The 21385-nt window shown below is 43.4% G+C and overlaps 1 protein-coding gene and 1 long non-coding RNA gene across 4 annotated transcripts in view; one reads left to right on the top strand and one right to left on the bottom strand.

Annotated features, from left to right (window-relative positions):
- Positions 1 to 21385, bottom strand: part of epb41l4a (erythrocyte membrane protein band 4.1 like 4A) — a 207352-nt gene that overhangs the window by 19348 nt on the left and 166619 nt on the right. For all 3 annotated transcript variants that reach the window (XM_078214667.1, XM_078214668.1, XM_078214669.1), the window contains 6 exons: positions 18216 to 18296; positions 16744 to 16857; positions 11588 to 11638; positions 4697 to 4774; positions 1469 to 1588; positions 513 to 560 (listed from right to left, as the gene is read on the bottom strand). In XM_078214667.1, the coding sequence (XP_078070793.1) occupies positions 513 to 560; positions 1469 to 1588; positions 4697 to 4774; positions 11588 to 11638; positions 16744 to 16857; positions 18216 to 18296 (492 nt within the window). The remainder of the gene's footprint in view (positions 1 to 512; positions 561 to 1468; positions 1589 to 4696; positions 4775 to 11587; positions 11639 to 16743; positions 16858 to 18215; positions 18297 to 21385) is intronic.
- LOC144494977 (uncharacterized) overlaps positions 1 to 21385 on the top strand; it is an 88818-nt gene that overhangs the window by 24612 nt on the left and 42821 nt on the right. The window lies entirely within an intron of this gene.

Raw genomic sequence — 21385 nt, 5'->3', positions numbered from 1 at the left:
TGATCCGATTACGGTAACTATGAGAAATCATTCTCAGTGTTGTTTTGTGCTTACCATATCAAGGCAGGTGAGGGGGCCAACATTTTACCCATAGTGCATAAGATAAAAGCTGGAATCTGAAACAAAAACAGAAAATGCTGGAAAATCTCAGCAGGTCTGACAGCATCTGTGGAGAGAGAAGAGAGCCAACATTTTGAGTCTAGATGACCCTTCGTCAGAGCTGATGAAGGGTCTGATGAAAGATCATGTAGACTCGGAACATTGGATCTATTCTCTCCCCACAGATGCTGTCAGACCTGCTGAGATTTTCCAGCATTTTCTGTTCTTGATCATAGTGCATCTTGGGTGCCTGCCAGCAGGGAAAGGTTGCAAAATGTAACTGGAGGTGTCTACTGCAGGGGAAGGAGACTAGCAGCCTCCTAGAATGATGTTCCATATTGTCAATGAATTCCCTTTATGAGAATAAATCTTGAAAAGACAAAATGTAATCTACAGAATAACGTCATACTCACTGAATGTGCTTCCATAGTTCTTCCTTCGCTTGTACATCAGGACTTCTCCTGCAGAAAACATATTACCCATGTAGTTGTAGTGGTAATTTGCACATATGCTACTGATCAAATCAACAAAATAAGCTTCAAAAAGCAATCTGATGTGAAAGTAGCACCTAAAAGGTGGTCAAATTACATTTAATGAACTTGGGTTCAATTGTTTTACGTAGATTATACCAAAGCAAAAACAAGAATACATTTCTACAGTAAAAATCCATGCCTGTATTTGTGTATACATGAAAATAGTTTTTGAATTTTAATACCCCATTTATTTTTCAGATGCAGTGCTGTTCTGCTATGCTGCCAGGTGCAGCTCCTTTCTATTATTTAACATATGACGATGGTGTCCTTTCCCACAGTGACACAGACCTACTGCTTCATTTGTGTCACCATCTCCAATCCTTCATCATAACTGCTGTGTGGTACAGATATGGTCTCGGTGACAATATGTATGAAAGTCAGTGCATATGGGGGAGCTACTATATCAGGGGTTGGGTGAATTGGACTACAAGTCTCACTGCTGGTCCAAACCAAAAAATCTATTGCAGAAAATCGACTATCTGCTGGCCATAAGACTCCTAAATGATACAAGTCTGGCCAATCTTAATCAGTTCCCAGTGGGCATGAATGTGTATAGAGTTTACTGGGCCTGAATTGGCAGTCTCACTCAGAAAGGTGATAGCGGTGACTGGGGCAACAACTAGGAAAGATCGTGTTGATGCAATAGGAAGTCCTCTGCTGAGGTTCAGGGCTAAGGCGCGCTACCAGGGATTTGTTTTGCATCTGGCTTTGCCATATTTGACCTGTGAAAGCCTAGTGAACTTTTGGTGAATTGAGATACAATAAGTTATGGATCACTTATCACTACAATGAAGTCTTCAGTTATTCTCAGCATTAACAGGAAATTGAATACATACGATCGGGATCTATGCTTTGAACGTCTGTTGTTGGGGTCAGCCAACGAGCGTTCTTTTTGCCTCCTCAGCACTTGTTCCCACTGAGGAGCTGAGTCCACCATCTCATTCTCTTGACGTGACCTGAACAGTGAAAAGATAGGAGATGAAAGGCTTGAAACCAGCTATAATCAAACAGTCTATAGACTTAGAAGGCAAAACTGCATTCATCACGTCTATTGAGGAATCACCCATTTAGAGCAAAACCCACTGATATAAGGATTTAAATTCTAAACCCACTGTACCCTATCTGCTAAAATGTATAGCTCAGCCCACTATTTTACTCTGTTCCTTTGAGTGAATCAGGTCTGGGCAGCTTAATGGTTGACAATAGATGGTCCACTGAGACCAAAGGTTAAGTCTGAAATGTCTGTAATAACAGGTGTCATAATAATTAAGTTTCGTTTCAGCGTAACCACAAAATGAGAGAAAGGTATCATTACAGTTAATACTGTCACTGATGATGGGCTCAATAGAATGATATTCCCTTTGCTTAGCTTCAATCCACCACACTCACAATCCGCACTTCCCATGGGGTTTTACATGGCTTCATGAAGGTATATTACAAAATGGGTTATTTTTTAAAATGAAGTTGGTACTCTCTACGAATAACTGCACAAATGATGAAAGCATTTAACTGGACTATTATCTTTCCTTTAACTTATTTAAAATAATCTCCCCTTCATTGAAGCAGATCCTTTAGAACCAAGTACACAAATATTTACTGATTCAGTAACTTATTTTGGTACATCTCTGATTTTTAATTTATTTTCAGTCTCACTAACAGAATATTCAGCAAATTAAACATAATTTTGTGCTTGGGTTTGTAACTTTTTATTCCAAGTGTACGTTTCTAAGCTAGATTGTTTTCAAAGTTTGAATATAGTCAAGATTAAGCAATATCCGTTTAAAATCACCAAGCAGGTAAGCATCCAAGTGTATATATGTAATATTATATCAAGAATTTTCATACATCATTCCTTGTTGAAACAAAGCAGCGTAGGCCACCTGCTGGATATCTTGGAATATTACACATTCGGTTCTCCAGTAAAAAAGGAACAAAGCAGGAATTTTCAGGCTGTTTTACAATTTCACTGCACAAGGATTGCCAATTGCAAAGGGTGTGTTGCTATCTTTTTTGTTGTTGGTAAAGATACATTTAATGGTATTACTACTTTTCTTTTCCAGTGTGGATTTAACACGAGGGTAAAAGCTGATGTTTTAAAAAGACCAATTTGCCAATTTAAGTTTAAAGTTTAATTATTAGTAGGTTTACATTAACACTGCAATGAAGCTACTGTGAAAATCCCCTAGTCGCCACACTCCGACGCCTGTTTGGGCACACTGAGGGAGCATTTATCATGGCCAATACACCTAACCAGCACGTCTTTTAGACTGTGGGAGGAAACTGGAGCCTGAGGAAACCCACACAAACACGGGGAAGAAACCGGAGCACCCGGAGGAAACCCACGCAGACTCTGCACAGTGATCCAAGCTAGGAATGGAAACCCGGGTCCCTGGCATTGTGAGGCAACAGTGTTAACCACTGTGCCACTGGGCTGCCCCATGAATTGTAGTCCTTTATGGTTATCAAGTCCAGGAGTATAGGTAGAGGTGAGATTGGAGGAAAACTTGGTTCTGGTGAGATGGTAAAAGACTCAGATTGGTTGAAAAGAGGAGGTGACTAGTGGAGGTTTAATGGAGGTTACTCATTATCCAATGTGGCTGGCGAATACAGTCCATACATTGGAACCTTGACAAATTTCATCATCTGAAGCTTCACATTATCGTTCAAGGATACATTGTATCTGCGGAGTTCAATCACTCATGTCAGGCAGTGTGCATTGTGTGATGGGGCTGATGTGTCAAGTTATTAGGTACCCAAATACCCCCTTACTGGTCTCACTCTGTTACAGGAAAAGCCTCTCCAGTACCGCCAGCAGAAAAAGCCACCCAGCTATCTCCCTCCTTTGAGGAGGAACCCTCGGAGGGTGCAGTGTCACATCCTCTCTGCACCCAGCACCAATCTTAATTCTTCAGTAATTTTAAAAACTTCAATACCAGACTAAAGATGTCCAATTTGAAGCTAATATCTCCCTAGAACAGAGTGAGGTAACCTGGGACAGCTAAAAAGCTACATATATATCGAAGAGTTAAGAAGTATAACTCAGCACTTTGAGATAAATATCTGTCCAAAAGCTAGTGAATACAAAACTCGTCACTAACCATTATGAAATTGAATTTGAAAAACCACAGACACGCTTACAATCCAAAACAGCTAGCTTTAGCAAAAATACAGCTGGAACAGCAGAGATTGAAGTTAGAAGTCCAGGAAAAGGAAAGAGACAAGGATGGGGGTAGGAGAGAGAATTCCAGTTAAAGCAGCTCCAATTGAGTGTGAAAAATCCACCCTACCCAGTGAGGGTATCCTTAGTGAGTGAGTGCGAGTGCGATTTCAAGTGTGTGTGTGTTGCGTGCACATGATGGACTTTTGAGTACGTGTGCGAGAGTGCATGTGAAAGTGTGTGTGTGTGTGTGTGTGTGTGAGAGAGTGTGTGTGTGCGAGAGTGCATGTAAAAGTGTGTGTGTGTGAGAGAGTGTGTGTGTGTGAGAGAGTGTGTGTGTGAGAGTGTGTGTGTGAGAAAGTGTGTGTGTGTCTGTGTGTGGGTACTAACGTGTGTTCCGGTACTTTAAGAAAATAACTTGCAATATTTAACACCTTTTACATGCTCAGGTATCTTAAAATGCTTTGTGACTGGTGAATTAGTTTTGAAGTATAGTCATTGTTTTGTCAGGAAATCTGACAGCAAGGTCTGAGAAACAATAACAAGAAGAATAACCAACTAATCTATTTTTGGTGATATTTGTTGAGGAGTAAATATTGGCCAGGACACTGGGAAAATTCTCTCTCTCTTATTTAAATACTGCTGTGGAATTGTCCACATTTACCAAAGCAGGCATACAGGGCTTCTATTTCATGTCTTATTTAAAGAAAGCACTTCCAGCAAATCAATCCACCCTCGCTACTGCACTCATTTGTTAGCCTACATTCCGTGCTCAGTTGCTGGAGTGAGGTTTGAACTCATCTCTAGTGGACCATTTACACATTGCCAAGTTTCCAGTACGTGCTTCCAGTGGGAAAATCTCTCCAACAAAAGCACGGGCTTATTTAATTACCCACTTTGCATATACCTGTTTCGCCTTTTACGCTCCCGGCTGGAATTTTCAGACTCACTGCCACTGCCACTAGTGTTTCCACGGGATCGGGACCTTAGACAGAAAAAATAAATATTACTTTCACAGGAATTAACTGGATTACCATTCAATATCTAGGAAGTCTTTTTGCATTGTGGTAGCATCCCTAACTCTGAGCCAGGGGTTCAAGTCTCACGCCAGGACTTGTAGGCCAAAGAAGGAGCGTTCATGATGTGGTTCAACAGACTGATAATCAGTCCAGGAATCCTTTCATCACCTCAAAGAATTATAGAATCACAAAATCCCTACAGTGCTGAAGGAGGCCATTTGACCCATCGAGTCTACATCGACTTTCCGACAGAGCGTCTCACCCAGGCCAACCCCAATCCCCCTTCCACGTAATCCTCCTAACCTACACATCTTTGGACATTAAAGGGCAATTTATCATGGCCAATCCACCTAATAGGCACATCTTTGGACTGTGGGAGGAAAGCAGAGCACCCGGACGAAATCCATGCAGACATGGAGAACATGCAGATGCCGCACAGCCACTCATCCAAGCCGGGAATCGAACCCGGGTCCCTGGCGCTGTGAGGCAGCAGTGCTAACCACTGTGCCGCCTTTCCACTATTCCCCAAAAGGCAAGTAGGTGTGGGTGGAATATATGCTAAAAAAGTTACAATAATACAAGTCTATATTTTGTGTGAAGAGGATATCAACGCTCATTGTTATAATCAAGTAAATCAGGCAGCAACTTTTAGAGTCTGCACATCTGCAGCTAAAGGTGGGGGAAATTCAGAAATTGCTGCCTGATTTGTCCTGTTCTTCCACAAGTTGTGCCACACTGAATACCTGCCAAACATTCAGTATTGAAGCCAATATAAGACAGAGCAAGGGAGATAGGCAGCTGGTGCAGGAATCTCCTGTGGCCATTCCCCTGCCGTATGGCTTTGGATACTGTTGAGGGGAATGACCTCTCTAGGGAAAGCAGCAGCAGCCAAACTCGTTGCACTATGATTGGTTCTGCTGCAGAGGGGAGGGGTAAAAATTGTGCCAGTGCAATAGTTATAGGGGATTCAGTTGTAAGGAGAATAGACAGGCATTTCTGTGGCCATAAACGAGACTCCAGGATGGTATGTTGCCTCCCTGGTGCTAGGGTCAAGGATGTCTCGGAGCGGCTGCAGGATATTCTGAAGGGGGAGGGTAAACAGCCAGTGGTCGTAGTACACATTGGTACAAATGACATAGGTAAAAAAAAAAGGGATGAGGTCCTAAAAGCAGAATACAGGGAGCTAGGAAGAAAGTTAAGAAATCGGACCTCAAAGGTAGTGATCTCAGGGTTACTACCAGTGCCACGTGCTAGTTACAGTAGAAATGACAGGATATATCGGATAAATACGTGGCTGGTGTCAGGGGGAGGGTTTCAGATTCCTGCGGCATTGGGACCAGTTCTGAGGGAGGTGGGACCTGTACAAATTGGACCGGTTACACCTGAGCAGAACTGGAACTGATGTCCTAGGGGGAGTGTTTGCTAGAGCGGTTGGGGAGGGTTTAAACTAATATGCCAGGGGGATGGGAACCTATGTAAGGAGCCCGAAAAGGAGGGAGAAAGGACAACATCAAAAATCAGGAAAAAAAGTTAGAAGGAAGGAGAACTCAGGAGATGTTATTAATGGAAGTGTTAGAATTCAAAAAGAAAGTACAAAAACTAGCATAAGGGCACTTTATCTGGATCTCATAGCATTTGAAACAAGGTAAATGAGTTGACAGCACAAATCATTGCGAACGAGTATGATTTGGTGGCCATTACAGAGACATGGTTGCAGGATGGTCACGACTGGGAGTTGAATATCCAGGGGTATCAGATGTTCGGAGGGACCAATAGGAAGGTAAGGGAGGTGGTGTAGCTCTGATATTTGAGGATGACATCAGGGCGGTAGTGAGAGATGATGTAGGTTCTATGGAAAAAAAGGTTGAATCCATTTGCGTGGAAATTAGAAATAGTAAGGAGAAAAAGTCACTGATAGGCGTAGTCTATAGGCCACCAAATAATGACATCATGGTGGGGCGAGAAATAAACAAAGAACTAACTGATGCATGTAAAACTGGTACAGCAATTATCATGGGGGATTTTAATCTATATATCAATTGGTCAAACCAGGTTGGTCAAGGCAGCCTTGAGGAGGAGTTCATAGAATGTATCCGCGATAGCTTCCTTGAACAGTATGTAATGGAACCAACAAGGGAGCAAGCTATCCTAGATCTGGTCCTGTGTAATGAGACAGGAATAATTAATGATCTTACAGTTAAGGATCCTCTTGGAAGAAGTGAACACAGTATGGTTGAGTTCAAAATACAGATGGAACATGAGAAGGTAAAATCCAATACCAATGTCTTGTGCTTAAACAAAGGAGGCTACAAAGGGATGAGGGAGGAGTTGGCTAAGGTAAACTGGGAGCAAAAACTTTATGGTGGGACAATTGAGGAACAGTGGAGGACTTTCAAAGCGATCTTTCACAGTGCTCAGCAAAAGTATATACCAGTGATGAGGAAGGACTGTAGAAAAAGAGATAATCAGCCATGGATATCTAAGGAAATAAAGGAAGGTATCAAATTGAAAGAAAATGCATACAAAGTGGCAAAGATTAGTGGGAACCTAGAGGATTGGGAAGTCTTTAAAGATCAGCAGAAAGCCACGAAAAAAGCTACAAAGAAAAGTAAGACGGATTATGAAAATAAACTAGCTCAGAATATAAAAACAGATAGCAAAAGTTTCTACAAATATATAAAACGAAAAAGAATGGCTAAAGTAAACATTGGTCTTTTAGAGGATGAGAAGGGGGATGTAATAACTGGAAATGAGAAAACGGCTGAGGTATTGAACAGGTATTTTGTGTCGGTCTTCACAGCGGAAGACACAAATAACATGCCAAAAATTGATGACAGGAAGGCTATGGCAGGTGAAGACCTAGAAACTATTATCACGAATGAGGTAGTGTTGGGCAAGTTAATGGGGCTAAAGGTAGATAAGTCTCCTGGTCCTGATGGGATGCATCCCAGGGTACTAAAAGAGATGGCGGGAGAAATAGCAAATGCACTAGTGGTAATTTACCAAAATTCGCTGGACTCTGGGGTGGTTCCTGCAGATTGGAAAACAGCAAATGTGACGCCACTGTTTAAAAAAGGAGGTAGACAAAAGGCGGGTAACTATAGGCTGGTTAGCTTAACTTCTGTAGTAGGGAAAATGCTTGAATCTATCATCAAGGAAGAAATAGCGAGACATCTGGATATAAATTGTCCCATTGGTAAGACGCAGCATGGGTTCATGAAAGGAAGGTCCTGTTTGACTAATTTGGTGGAATTCTTTGAGAACATTACATGTGCAGTGGACAATGGGGAACCCGTGGATGTGGTGTATCTGGGTTTCCAGAAGGCATTTGACAAGGTGCCGTTCCAAAGACTGCTACATAAGATAAAGATGTTACGGGTAATGTATTAGCATGGATAGAGGATTGATTAACTAACAGAAAGCAAAGAGTGGGGATAAATGGGTGTTTTTCTGGTTGGCGATCAGTGACTAGTGGTGTGCCTCGGGGATCAGTGTTGGTTGTTTACGATTTACATAGATGATTTGGAGTTGGGAACCAAGTATAATGTGTCACAATTTGCGGATGACACTAAGATGAGTGGCAGAGCAAAGTGTGCAGAGGACGCTGAAAGTCTGCAAAGGGATATAGATAGTCTAAGTGAGTGAGCGAGGGTCTGGCAGATGGGGTACAATGTTGGTAAATGTGAGCTCATCCATTTTGGTAGGAATAACAGCAAAATGGACTATTATTTAAATGGTAACAAATTGCAGAATGCTGCTGTGCAGAGGGACCTGGGTGGCCTTGTGCAGGAATCTCAAGGAGTTGGTTTGCAGGTGCAGCAGGTAATTAAGAAGGCAAATGGAATTTTGTCCTTCATTGCGAGAGGGATGGAGTTTAAAAACAGCGAGGTTATGTTGCAGCTGTATAAGGTGCTGGTGAGGCCACACCTGGAGTACTGTGTACAGTTTTGGTCCCCTTACTTGAGAAAGGATATACTGGCACTGGTGAGGGTGCAGGGGAGATACACTAGGTTGATTCCAGAGTTGAGAGGGTTGGCATATGAGGAGAGACTGAGTAGACTGGGGCTATACTCTTTGGAATTCAGAAGAATGAGGGGAGATCTTATAGAAACATAAAAGATTATGAAGGGAATAGATAGGATCGAAGCAGGGAAGTTATTTCCACTGGCGGGTGAAACTAGAACTAGGGGACATAGCCTCAAAATAAGAGGAAGCAGATTTAGGACTGAGTTGAGGAGGAACTTCTTCACGCAAAGGGTTGTGAATCTGTGGAATTCCCTGCCCACTGAAGCAGTTGTGGCTACCTCATTGAATGTTTTTAAGGCAAGGATAGATAAAGTTTTGAACAGTAAAGGAATTAAGGATTATGGTGAGCGGGCGGGTAAGTGGAGCTGAGTCCACAAAAAGATTAGCCATGATCTTATTGAATGGCAGAGCAGGCCCGAGGGGCCAGATGTCCTACTCCTGATCCTAGTTCTTATGTTCTAAAGGATTGGAATGACTGTACTTGTCCTTAAACATGCCAGAAAAAGTTAGGGCTGGTAAATGTAAGTGTATTATCAATGGTGTGATAAATCTTAATTACTGTCAAGCAACCTCTCAGACAACTGAAAATTGATTTTTATAAATGAGGAGTCTCATACTCTCACAATTTAATTATTGTTGAAGAGGATTAATAGTTTTTATTTTTTCCTTCTGTCTTTTTTTAATCTCTCTCTTAATCCAATCTTTCTTTCCTTCTCATTTTGAATTTTATACATACATTTTAATATGAATTAAATGTTTTAATTTATACTTTCTGGTTTAGACTCATAATAGGATTCTTCAAATTGATCGGTTGGAGAGTCACATTGTCGCTTGCCATAGATCCCCTGTAGGAGGCACCATACTGGAAATAATCTCCAGGATCTGCTCAAAAGCTAATGAAAAGTTTAAAGGCAGCTATAGGTGTGAACATTACTTTCTTGACCAATCTGTTTTGGGATACAGAAGGAATTAGAAATGACCATATGAAAAGTTGTTGATTAAATCCTTCTTATGGAAAGAAGAATCAATCACTGTGGGGGTGGGGGGATTTTCCACCCCAATTTTTGTGTGGCAAAAGCGGCAAAGGTGGAGAATCAAGGGGAAGTCACAAAATGGCCTTTATTCCAGTGGGATTTCACCGCCTGTTCGTCCCCGCCCCCACCAATGTTGTAACAGAGTTCCTACAATGACAAGAACCCCATTTGAATTCAGTTTCAAATAACTAGTGAGCCTCAACACTGGAAATTCCCCCCACGCACAAAAGTCCCACCAGGGTTCCTGACTGATTTTTGCAAACAGGGAACTGGTGAACAGAATCCACAGGGAGGTACAAAGCTAAGATCAGTCCCCAGCGGTGCGAGTGTCATGCCCAGGCTGTATCCTGGCAGGGGCAGTGCCCGGGCAGTGCTGGAGGACTTTCACTGGGAAGGTTCAGAGCGGGGAGGTTCCATCGGAGGTGTGTGGTCTGTTTCTGCGATTGTGGGAGGGGGTCCTGTGTCCATTGGGCGGGAGGGGTGTTCTCATGTTCATGGTGGGGGGATCCTTTTTTTATTTTGAGTTTTTTTTCGATCAGGTGGCCCTGCTGGCAGGATGGGCTTTGTGGGATCTGCCTCCAGGATTTCTTGCCGGAGGCGGAGCTGGCGAAGAGTACACTACCTTTTCCTGCCTGAGTTGGCACTTCGTCAAAAATGAGAAAATTCTGCCCTGTGTCTTAAAGGAAAATGTATTCAAACATGGTTTAAAAAAATACCATTGAGTTGGGAAGTGGTTAAAATATCACTATAATAACTGCTTTGTAATTTCTGGAGGTGATTGTTGAGGGAGGAAGAGATATAGGAAATAGTTGGCAATGGAGTCAGGAAAGCTGGGATTCCTAGCTTTCCAAGTTGATACTGGCTTTGTGAACAGTTTAGACAGAGGAGAGAGTGAAATCCATACGTGCTTGATGTGGATCAGGTCAATCTGGTGATGGATGGTTTTGTACAAGTGCTGCTCATCACTGGGAGTTACTGATAGGAAAATAAATCCACCAACAACAAATCAGAGGCCCAGTCAGCGGCTGAAATACTGAGTTATTTGTCATAAGTTATGAAGCTGTACCTGCCACCTAAAATAAACACTTTGGATTGTGTTAACTCTTAATTGTTCTCTTTATGAGGTTCAACAATTTAATTTTTTTTTGACTTCTGCAAATTTCTGGGGCTATGGGTGGAATTTTCCCATCCTGCCCATCATGGGAATCATAGTAGGCGGGACACAGACCTTGCAAAGGTCTGTTGACCTCGGGTGGGATTTTCCGGACTGGGGTGAGCGTGGCTGGAAAGTCCTGCCCTATATCTTTTCCCTGGATGGTGTAAAACAATATTTTCAAGGGGGTGAATTTAAATTCACGTGATTCACGTGATCTGAAGCTTGGTGTATCAGGAAAGTTCTCTAAATATCATATCAGCAAAACAAGAAATAGAGAACATTCATTTTAAAAGAATAACCTGAAAGCTGTAGCCTGGAAACCTTTTTGGTGCAAAATTTAGAATTTGATCATTCAGTTGAAGGTTAAGATTTTATAACTTTAGCCCACTAAAAGCAGATCCTGCCTAACTTGCTGTGTAAGGTCACTCCTAATAGTTGAAAAAGCATTTTTTTTTTAAGAGCATACACAAACAATCACAAGGAAATCAGCAATGTCATTGCATTGTGCACTATGCATTTTCCAGCAGCAATGTGCATTGTGGCAACTTTTTAAAATAACCTACCTTCTCTTTTGTTGCTTTGGATCTATATCCTCTCCATTGTTTTGGTTCTTCCTGGTTGGTTCAAACAAGTTGAAATCAAATTACATTTGTTTTTTCCTTCTTCACCAAACACTTGCAGTGAACAAAGATACGTCACCAAGGAAGCTAAACGCTAGGGTTTTTACACATAGAAATGTAGGTCTGCAGAGAACTGGGGCTTGCCCTTTAGAGCAGAGAAGGTTAAGGGGACATTTAATGTTCAAAAACATTGTAGAATCAATAAGGCAGAAGGGCCGGTAACCAGAGGATACAGATTTAAGCTCACTGGAAAAGAGCCAGAAGGTGACATGAGGACGCTTTTATACAGTGAGTTGTTATAATCTGGAATGCTCTGCCTGAATGGGTGATAAAGGTAGATTCAGTAATAATCTTCAGAAGAAAATTGGGATAACTGTTTAGAGTAAAAATATTTACGGGACTATGAGGAAAAGTAGGGGCATGGAATTAAACTGAATAGTTCCTTTAAATGGCTGGTACAGGCATGATGGGCCGAGTGTCCTCCTCCTGTGCTGCATTAGGTTTGGCCCAAAAGGGAGCAGCTGTGGACCTGATCCTTTAAAATGTTGAAAGTCCATCATTATTCTTTGAGACACTGCACAAGGCTTCTTACTTCACATTGCATACATTACCCTGCCTGACCGCATCCTCCATTACCTAACATATTCATCTTACTGTTTTCTTGTAGTTCTAACAAAAGATGCACCCCACAAAATAAGGTGGGTGGCAACATATTCCAATTAAGATGCTCAAGTCATAAGCAGGCTGAACCAGGAGGCAGCAGGTTCCCTTCTCTGAAAGGCATTAATGTTTTTACTCCCATGGCATCTTTCATAATTATCTCCTATGCGCTAATCCCAAAATTTTCAGATTTATTAAATCTAAGTGGCCACAATGAGATTTGAAATCACAACCTCGGTTGCTAGAATAATCACAAACACTAGACAAGATATGGCCCATTTTATCTGCATCAGTGTTTGCTGGTTCCGCTTTCAACTTCAAGATTTAAGGAATGCTAGTCAGGCCAATTTAATTTGACTTGTGATGTGAAGCTGCTCCAGTCCCTATGGTGAAAACAAATCAATATTACTGGGTAAACTACCTAACCAGGAAAGAACAGCAGCCTCTAATACCCTCATCTCGTTTCAACTTCTAAAAGTTATCTTTCATCTGTCCTTACTCATTCACTTTGTATACCAAGTGCATATATACTTTGTTCCAGTATTAATTTTCTTGGTGTCGCATTGCCTTTCTTCCATGACATCTGCCCAGTTTTATCTTGTAGTTTCAGCTGCACACTAGCAAGAGGGAGTTATATAACAAAACAACATGGTAAATAGCAGTGACTGGCAGATTTAACACTCAAAATTTTTAGCTGTAAATTTATTATCCGCTAAAAATTGTCATTTTTTTGAAACTTCATTTTCTCATGGAGCAATTCATTCCGAGAATAGTTTTCCTACATTTTCTGTAATTTCTTTCCTTTTTCTCCTCACTTGTGTGGCATGAAAATATAGAGTCGAATGTGCAGCTGTTCCCAGGCTACTACTAACGCCAGTGTAACTAATGAGTCATTAGGAAGCTATGGGGACTGTATCCTCATCAATATTCTTCTTCAGCCTCAGCCGCAGCTGGGAAATGTCACGGTCACTGCTCAACATGGTCCTTATTGGGACCTGAGTGAGTTATGTTAACCATGTGCCTCTTCCCACTCTGTGGCTGGAATTTTTCCAAAAGCTAATGGCATGCTCGCCTTCATAGCAAGAGGATTTGAGTATAGGAGTAAAGACGTCTTGCTGCAGTTATCCAGGCCCGTGGTGAAGCCGCACCTTGAGTATTGTGTGCAGCTTTGGTCTCCTAGTCTGAGGAAGGACATTCTTGCTATTGAGAGAGTCCAGCGAAGGTTCACCAGACTGATTCCTGGAATGGCAGGACTGACATATGAAGAGAGACTGGATCGACTGGGCTTGTATTCACTGGAGTTTAGAAGAATGAGAGGGGATCTCATAGAAACATATAAAACCCTGATGGGACTGGATGCGGGAAGAATGTTCCCAATGTTGGGGAAGTCCAGAACTGGAGGTCACAGTCTAAGGATAAGGGGTAAGCCATTCAGGACGGAGATGAGGAAGAACTTCTTCACTCAGAAAGTTGTGAACCTCTGGAATTCTCTTCCACAGAAAGCTGTTGGGGCCAGTTTGTTAGATATGTTCTAGAGGGAGCTGGACGTGGCTCTTGTGGCTAAAGGGATCAAGGGGTATGGAGAGAAAGCGAGAGTGGAATACTGAAAGTGCATGATGAGCCATGATCAAATTGAATGGTAGTGCAGGCTCGAAGAGCCGAATGGCCTACTCCTGCACCTATTTTCTATGTTTCCCTAGAGACTCTCCTTAAAGCAACGGAGGACAGGAGGGACATACTTTTCTCAATGAGTGCAGGAGGCCCACCCACCTCAATCACATTGGCTTGGGAGGAAGTTGCCAGGGTTGCCTGCGCCAGAGAGGTGCAGAGGAGGACTGCCCTGCAGTGCAAGAAATGGATGAATGATTTAATCTGTGGCACCAGGTAAACGAACCTTAGACTCTCGAAACTCATCTCAACCTTCTTCTGAATCTGGCATGGGATGTGGGTGTCAATGGCAAGGCCATCTGTGTGACCCATCCTTAAAAGCCCTTAAGATGGTGCTGTAATGCTGTCTCAATGACCCATTGCAGTCCAGCTGGTGGTCAGCTGATAGGGAGGCAACTGCAGGGTGCTGACCCAGCCACACTGAAGGCACAGCCATTATTGATTATTGGTGGGAGAGTTGGGGGCGATGCGGGAGAGTGGGGGTGGTGTGTGGCTGGAGGGGTTGGGGGGGGCGGAGGGGAGGTTGGAGGGGGGTTTGGAGTAGAGGGCAACTTGCAAAATCTGCTGATCCCATAGCTTTGGTGTCCTATCCTTGTCCTCCTAGCTGCTAGAGTTTGCAAGTCTGGAGGGGGCTGCTGAAGTAGCCTTGGGGACTAGCAGCAGTGCACACAGCAAGCACAGCTGCCAGTATGGGTTGGTGGTGAAGGGGCTGAACACAGAGTGTTGCATGGGGTGTCAATCAAGCAGTCTACTTCGTTCTGGATGATGTCCAGATTTCTGAGTGCTGTTGGAGCTACGCTCATCCAGCAAGTAGACAGTATTCCCTCAAACTGCTCACTTGTGCATTGTTTGTGGTGAACAGGCTTTGGGGAGTCAGAAGGTCACATATTAGAGCCACAAAATTAGCAGCATGTAATCTGCTCCTGCAACAGAAGTGCTTACAATCCACCCAACTATTCTCATTCAGGAGAAGACAGCACACAATAGGCCAGAGAAAAAGACGATGGGGGCATGCCCAAGATCCAGCCATCACACAATCTGAGCAGCACGTTGTTAAGCTGGCAAGGGAGGACTGTGATTGTGCTTGTGTCAAGGGAGAAGTCGGTCTCCTCTGAGCATCCCATGAGGAAGAATGATTCATCTCTGAAAATTGGAACGGGAGGGTGATGCTCTGTGCGATGTGAGGCAGGCAAGGCTGTCACTCATTCTCCTATTCCTCAGAAAGCTCCACACCTGAAGTCATGTGGTTCTTCATTGTAAGAAGTCTCACAACACCAGGTTAAAGTCCAACAGGTTGATTTGGTAGCACAAGCCACAAGCTTTCGGAGCGCTGCCCCTTCATCAGGTGAGTGGGAGGTGTGTTCACAAACGAGGCATATATAGACACAAACTCAATTTACAAGATAATGGTTGGAATGCGAGTCTTTACAGGTAATCAAGTCTTAAAGGTACAGACAATGTGAGTGGAGAGAGGGTTAAGCACAGGTTAAAGAGATGTGTATTGTCTCCAGACAGGACAGTTAGTGAGATTTTGCAAGCCCAGGCAAGTTGTGGGGGTTACAGATAGTGTGACATGAACCCAAGATCCCGGTTGAAGTGGAGGTGTGGGGATGGCCTTGGCGAGATGTTCGTCTTCATCCATGACATATTGAAGGCTCCAGAGAAGACGTCGTAGTTTCTCCGCTCCGGGGAATTACTGGATAACGAAGGGTACTCTGTCCGCCGTGTCCCGTGTTTGTCTTCTGAGGAGGTCGGTGTGGTTTTTCGCTGTGGCACGTCAGAACTGTCGATCGATGAGTCGAGCACCATATCCTGTTCTTATGAGGGCATCTTTCAGCGTCTGGAGGTGTCTGTTGCGATCCCCCTCATCTTCCTTCACTATGCCAGACCATGGCTTATTGGGTAAGTGCTTTTAACTGTCTTGCCACGTGTACAGATTTGTCTGGTCGTGAATTGGACCGATGTGAATCCACACCCCCACCCCGCCACCCCCGCAGATATGCTGGGGGTGGGGAGAGGGGGTATTTTAATTAGCATGCATGACATGCAAATTCAAATCCCGACGAGCTACAGTGGGGAACGGCAACCCGTCGTGAACCCACCATGACAGTCAGGATCGCAGGTTCGCTCCGCCATTTCTCGCCGTCAGGAAACAGTTTGATTTCATCCCACCATATTTTCTGCCCCGACCCACCACAGCCAGGAGGGGACGATTCTGCCCACCTTAGTACCACCAGTTCCACAGCACTATACTAACCTGCGGCTACCTTCTGAGAGTTATATTTATTTTCTGAAAGGTTTAACACAAATTGATTTTGTTCTGTTGCTTCTGGATGCCGTTATGTGTCAGATATTTGTGGTCATGATGTGGAGATGCCGGTGTTGACTGGGGTGGGCACAGTAGGAAGTCTCACAACACCAGGTTAAAGTCCAACAGGTTTATTTGGAATTACGAGCTTTCGGAGTTCACCTAATAAAGGTGCAGCGCCCCGAAAGCTTGCGATTCCAAATAAACCTGTTGGACTTTAACCTGGTATTGTGAGACTTCCTACAGATAGTTGTGGGGAAGAGGCAGCTTATGATGACTTGACCCAGAAATAGGAAGGGGTAGGATGATTTTGGGTAACATGCACTTTGTATGTGTCCAAGCAGGGGAGTTTCTTGGGGGAGCGGGGGTGTGGTGAGGATCGTGTGGGCTCCAGCTCTTGGATATGCCAGGCATTCTTCAAAACTGCAACAGAATCAATCACTTAAAACATATCAATTCCTACCATCGCCTGCCAGGCTGGCTCGACTCATGATCACTACCACCAGAAGGAGTCCGTCGTTTAGGATGAGGGAATTTTGGTGATTTGTTGCGTTCACTTGGAGAAATATACAATCCACTGAAAAAGACAATTCAGTTCATGACCAGATGATAAGACTTAATATTAAAAAGTGCACTTGGTATTTTAATAACTCCAGCAATGCACGTGCATGATCGTTTTACAGATACAATGATTTGGGAACAGATTGAGAGCTAAAAATCTTGTGGTGTTTTGTTTAATGAAGAGGGGGAGGCAGGAAGGAGACATGATGGCCTGGATTTTAACTTAACTGTCCCGCCAAGAGTGCATAGGTCTGAAAATTGTGGGGAAACCAGAAATTGGAAGACCCTCCACATCTTCCGGAGTTGCAGCTGCTCCACAGGATGGCTACTAGTTGGATGGAGAGCTGGTCTGTGTGGCCACAGAATCAGGTAAGTCTGGAGGCACAGATTGATCAGAGGTAGGGAATCAGAGCCTTTGGAGTTGGGGGTACATCAGAGACTAGTGACAGGAGGTGGGTGGGGGTGTTGGAGGCCTCGGGGGCATCTGAGATGTGAGGGGAAGTCAGAGGCTTCAGCGGAAGGAGGGCAGAGGTCTTTGGGGAGGGTGAGGGATTGGAGGCTTCAATTTGGAAGAACTGAAAACCTTCCAGGGGAAGAATCAGGGGCCTGGGGTTGGTCAGAGGCCTCTGTGGGGGGGGGGGGGGGGGAGTCTGAGGTCTTGGGATGAAATAGGAGGCCTCAGCAAGATGGAGTAAGTGGCCTCAAGGGGAAGTTTTTAGGAGGCAGGGTACGTGACTGGAGGAGTTTCTCAGCAGGTACACTGAATTCAGCAGGTAGTTGCAAAGGCACTCACCTCAAGGATCCTCCAAATCCTCACCTGGACCTAGTCCCTGGGTTCCCCAAGGCTCAAGAAACCCGGCCAACAACAGTTAAATCCAAAAAGCTGAATGACAATGAAGCTCGCAACCTCATTATCATATTTGGAACGGATTGGTCTCCTGCCCATCTTCCAATAACATTGGAGGTAGCCAGGTTGGGGTCATTTAAAATTTTAGACTCTTTTTCATCCACTGACCTGACCCAAACCCACCCTTTATTTTTGGTTAAAATTCTTCCCCACACCTGTTTATTCCACAGAACATCACCTGTTTATAAAGGGACTGGATTAAATTATATGTGGAGCAATAGTCATTACTTTTAGCTGACTTTAAACTGCTACTGTGTCAAAGAAAGACAAAAAAAAAATCACAGCCACAAAAAATTAAAACATTTTGGTAAAAGATCTAATTTGTCAGAAGTAAAGCTTCCAACATCATTCAGATAAATTGGTGACTAGTTAAGAGAATGACTAGTAATTTCAGTACACAAGGATGAAGAAGCATTACTGTCAGGGCAGTAAAAGTTAATTGGTGAAGTTAATCAATGTCTTCCTACCTTTGGGGACCATTTTCTTCCCATGGCGCACTGGTTTTGGTTTGTGTATCTGGACTGGCTTCCTGTTTGGTTACCTTAGAGCTAAGGAGATGAGAAATCTCAAATTTCAGGATAATTCAACTCCACAGTACACAGTAGGTACACAGTAAATACAGCAATGCCCATAACAGGACCTCTACCTAACAAATCACATGCCCTATAATAACATATAAGTGTAGACGTTGATTGATGTCCTGTGTATTTCTAGTTTCTGTTGCATGATGTGAATGCTTTCTATATTGATGATGATAGCACTGGAGCACATCCCTCACTTTAACATGGTGCCCAATTATACTGTATTACAAAGAGACTGTTACTTGTCTCCGAATGAGGATGAATACATTCATGCGATTGCAGAACCAGAGTCCTGACCAATGTTAAGCTTTCATGTACCATTAAAATATATTGGGCCAGAATTTCCGAGAAGGGATCGCCATTCCTCACCTTTTCACTTACCTCAGACGGGTGCTGTATATTTCCTGCCCCACCTTCCAATTTGGGCCTGGAGTGAAATGTGCAGCACGACAGGTTCCCGAGGCCTTCAGTGCAGAGCAGCAGATTTGGAGGATGTGAAGCCACACTCCCTTGATACAGCACTAGCTACCATAAAGCAGTTACCATAAAGGTCCCAGTCAATTTGAGAAGCCGGGGAGGAGGTAAGTATTTAGGGTTAATGGATAGAATGGGAATGGGGAGAGAGGCGGATAGGATAGGAAGGTAAGAATTGTGGGGGGAAGGGGGGAGGAAAGAGGGTAGGACAGGGGAAGAGATAGGATGGGGCTGTAGTCTTGGTCAGGGGATAGGATGGGTCAGGGGTTAGGTGGTCAGTTTGAGGAGTGAAGGTTGTCAGGGTGTCAGGAGGCAAGTCGAGGGGTGGGTGGAAGTTGCAGAGTTGGGATAGTTGTTGCGGTGTCAGGAAGGTAATCAGAAGTTGGGAGGATTAGTGTAGGTGTCGTAAGGGATGGTGGGTATTGCGGGAGGAGGGAATGCACTGGCGGGGGTCGGGGAACAGTACTATCAGGAGTCAGAAATGGTTTTAATCTTTCTAACATTTCCTGGGTAATTATTCTGTTAATACATCTCCAGTTTAAATCAGATTTTTATAGGGTTCCCAGTGCAGGGGATTTGCCCATCAGACGTTGAAACCGAACACATGCACGAGCACATGCAATGGCATTCCAAGCCATCAAGGTTTCTAGCTCTTTAGTCAAAGTTGTGATCAAGCCTCCATAATGAGGAAATATAATCTTGCAGGTAAAACGAATTAGCTCCACTTCTCTAACAATGGTCAGAAAATGGTCTTCTCTTTTTTTTTGTTTTTATTCCAATTCAATCAAATCAAGTCCAATTCAGAGTCTCAACAAGTTGAGACATTCCCGATCCAAGCTGACAAGACAGGGCTCTCACCTCCTGTCTTGGGCTTGATCTACATGATCCAAGCTGATTGGAGTAGGCATAGCTCCTCCTCCAAGGCTTGATCTCATTTGCATCTTAGCCAAAAGGCCGAGATGCCGCTTTTAAAAATTGCTTCAAATGAAGCTAAAATGTAACCTAATGACTTCAACCAAGCTTCTCTTCTGCTAGGCAAGATGGATTTCCTCTGGTTTTTGTATTCAGGGCTGTTTTTGTTGGCTGTTTTCTTGGAATAAATAATATATTTGCTACCTCCAGTCAGTTTCTATCTTGCGATAACAGTATTGATTTTCCATTGTCCACACAATGGGCTGATAGCTAATCAATTTTCCACACAATGGAGGATGTTTGATACAATTCACAACTGCTTGTGATAAAATGTGCATTTGCAACCTTTTTGTTAGATTTCAGCCACCAAGCCTGGGGCAACCATTATATGCAAGTTTCTGTAACTATCCAGACAATAGTAACGGCAAATCCCACAAGTGATCTTGCAACTTGATATCTCTTCAGTGAAGATCCTCCAAAATGGATATTTATATTTTAATGACTTTCAAGTGCACAAGAAGTAGGAGCAGGAGTGGACCACATGGCCTGCCTGCTCTGCCATTGAATACAACCATCGCTGAATTTGGGCTGTTACCCCACTTTCCTGCCAATTCCCCACATCCTTTGATTCCCTGAGTTATCAAAGATCTGTCTATCTCAGCTTTGAATATATTCAACTATGGAGCACTCACAACACCTTGGGGTAGAAAATTCCAAAGATTCACAAAATTTCTCCTCCTCTCAGCCCCTTATCCTGAGACTGCGCCTCTGCGTTTTTACCTTTTGCGTGCCACCTACTCGAGGGTGTAGGCTAATAGGATCTGGGGACTCGTTGTATTTTAGCCTCTTAAGTTTCTCCAATACATTTCTCTTTTTCCAGAGAACATAGTCAGGTGTGAGTTAATCATTTTCTGTACAGAAACCATAGAATAAATCACCTGACCCTTTGAAGCCCATTTTATGAAGATAAATTCCATGCTGCTTTTTAAAAGTAGACCATCTTCCACATACATCTCACAGATATATGACATGACCGTAACAATGTCCAGACTGGTCTCCCACCTTCCACCTCCTGTAAACACAAACTCATCCGAAATTTTGTTCCCTGTATCCTAACACATATCAATTCCTGTTCAGCTATCACCCTGTGCTCACTGACATACACGTTCTCCAGTCTGGCAACACCCCACTCGTAAAATTCTCATCCTTGTTTACAAATCCCTCATGGCCTCGACCTCTCTTATCTTTGTAATCCAGTCCTACAACTCACCGAGCTCTCTCTTCTCCTCATATTCTGGCCTCTTGTACATCCCCAAATTGAATTGCTCTACCATCGGCAATCATCCTTTCAGCTGCCTGGACCATGAACTCTGGAATTTCCTCTCTAAACCTTTCTTTCCCCTCACACCTGCCCTACCATCTTGTCATGTGGATTGGTGGCAATTGTTTTGATAACGCTGCTGTGAAGAACCGCAGGGTGTTTTACAATGTTAAAGACGCTGTGTAAATAAATACAAGTCATTGCCTGAATATAATTGAATATTTGATGCTGTTCAGTCTTAAAAGTGGAAATTAGAGCCAAAGATAAGCATCAGCCCAGAACACTTTGGTTTTAGGCTATTTAAAGATAATGTAATATCAAAATTACCTCAGAGTAAAGGGTTTATCTC

The sequence above is a fragment of the Mustelus asterias genome, chromosome 6 (genome assembly GCF_964213995.1).
Source record: "Mustelus asterias chromosome 6, sMusAst1.hap1.1, whole genome shotgun sequence".
NCBI classification, from domain to species: Eukaryota; Metazoa; Chordata; class Chondrichthyes; order Carcharhiniformes; family Triakidae; genus Mustelus; species Mustelus asterias.
Note: the sequence above shows the minus strand (reverse complement) of the source record. Positions and strands in the feature narration are given on the sequence as shown.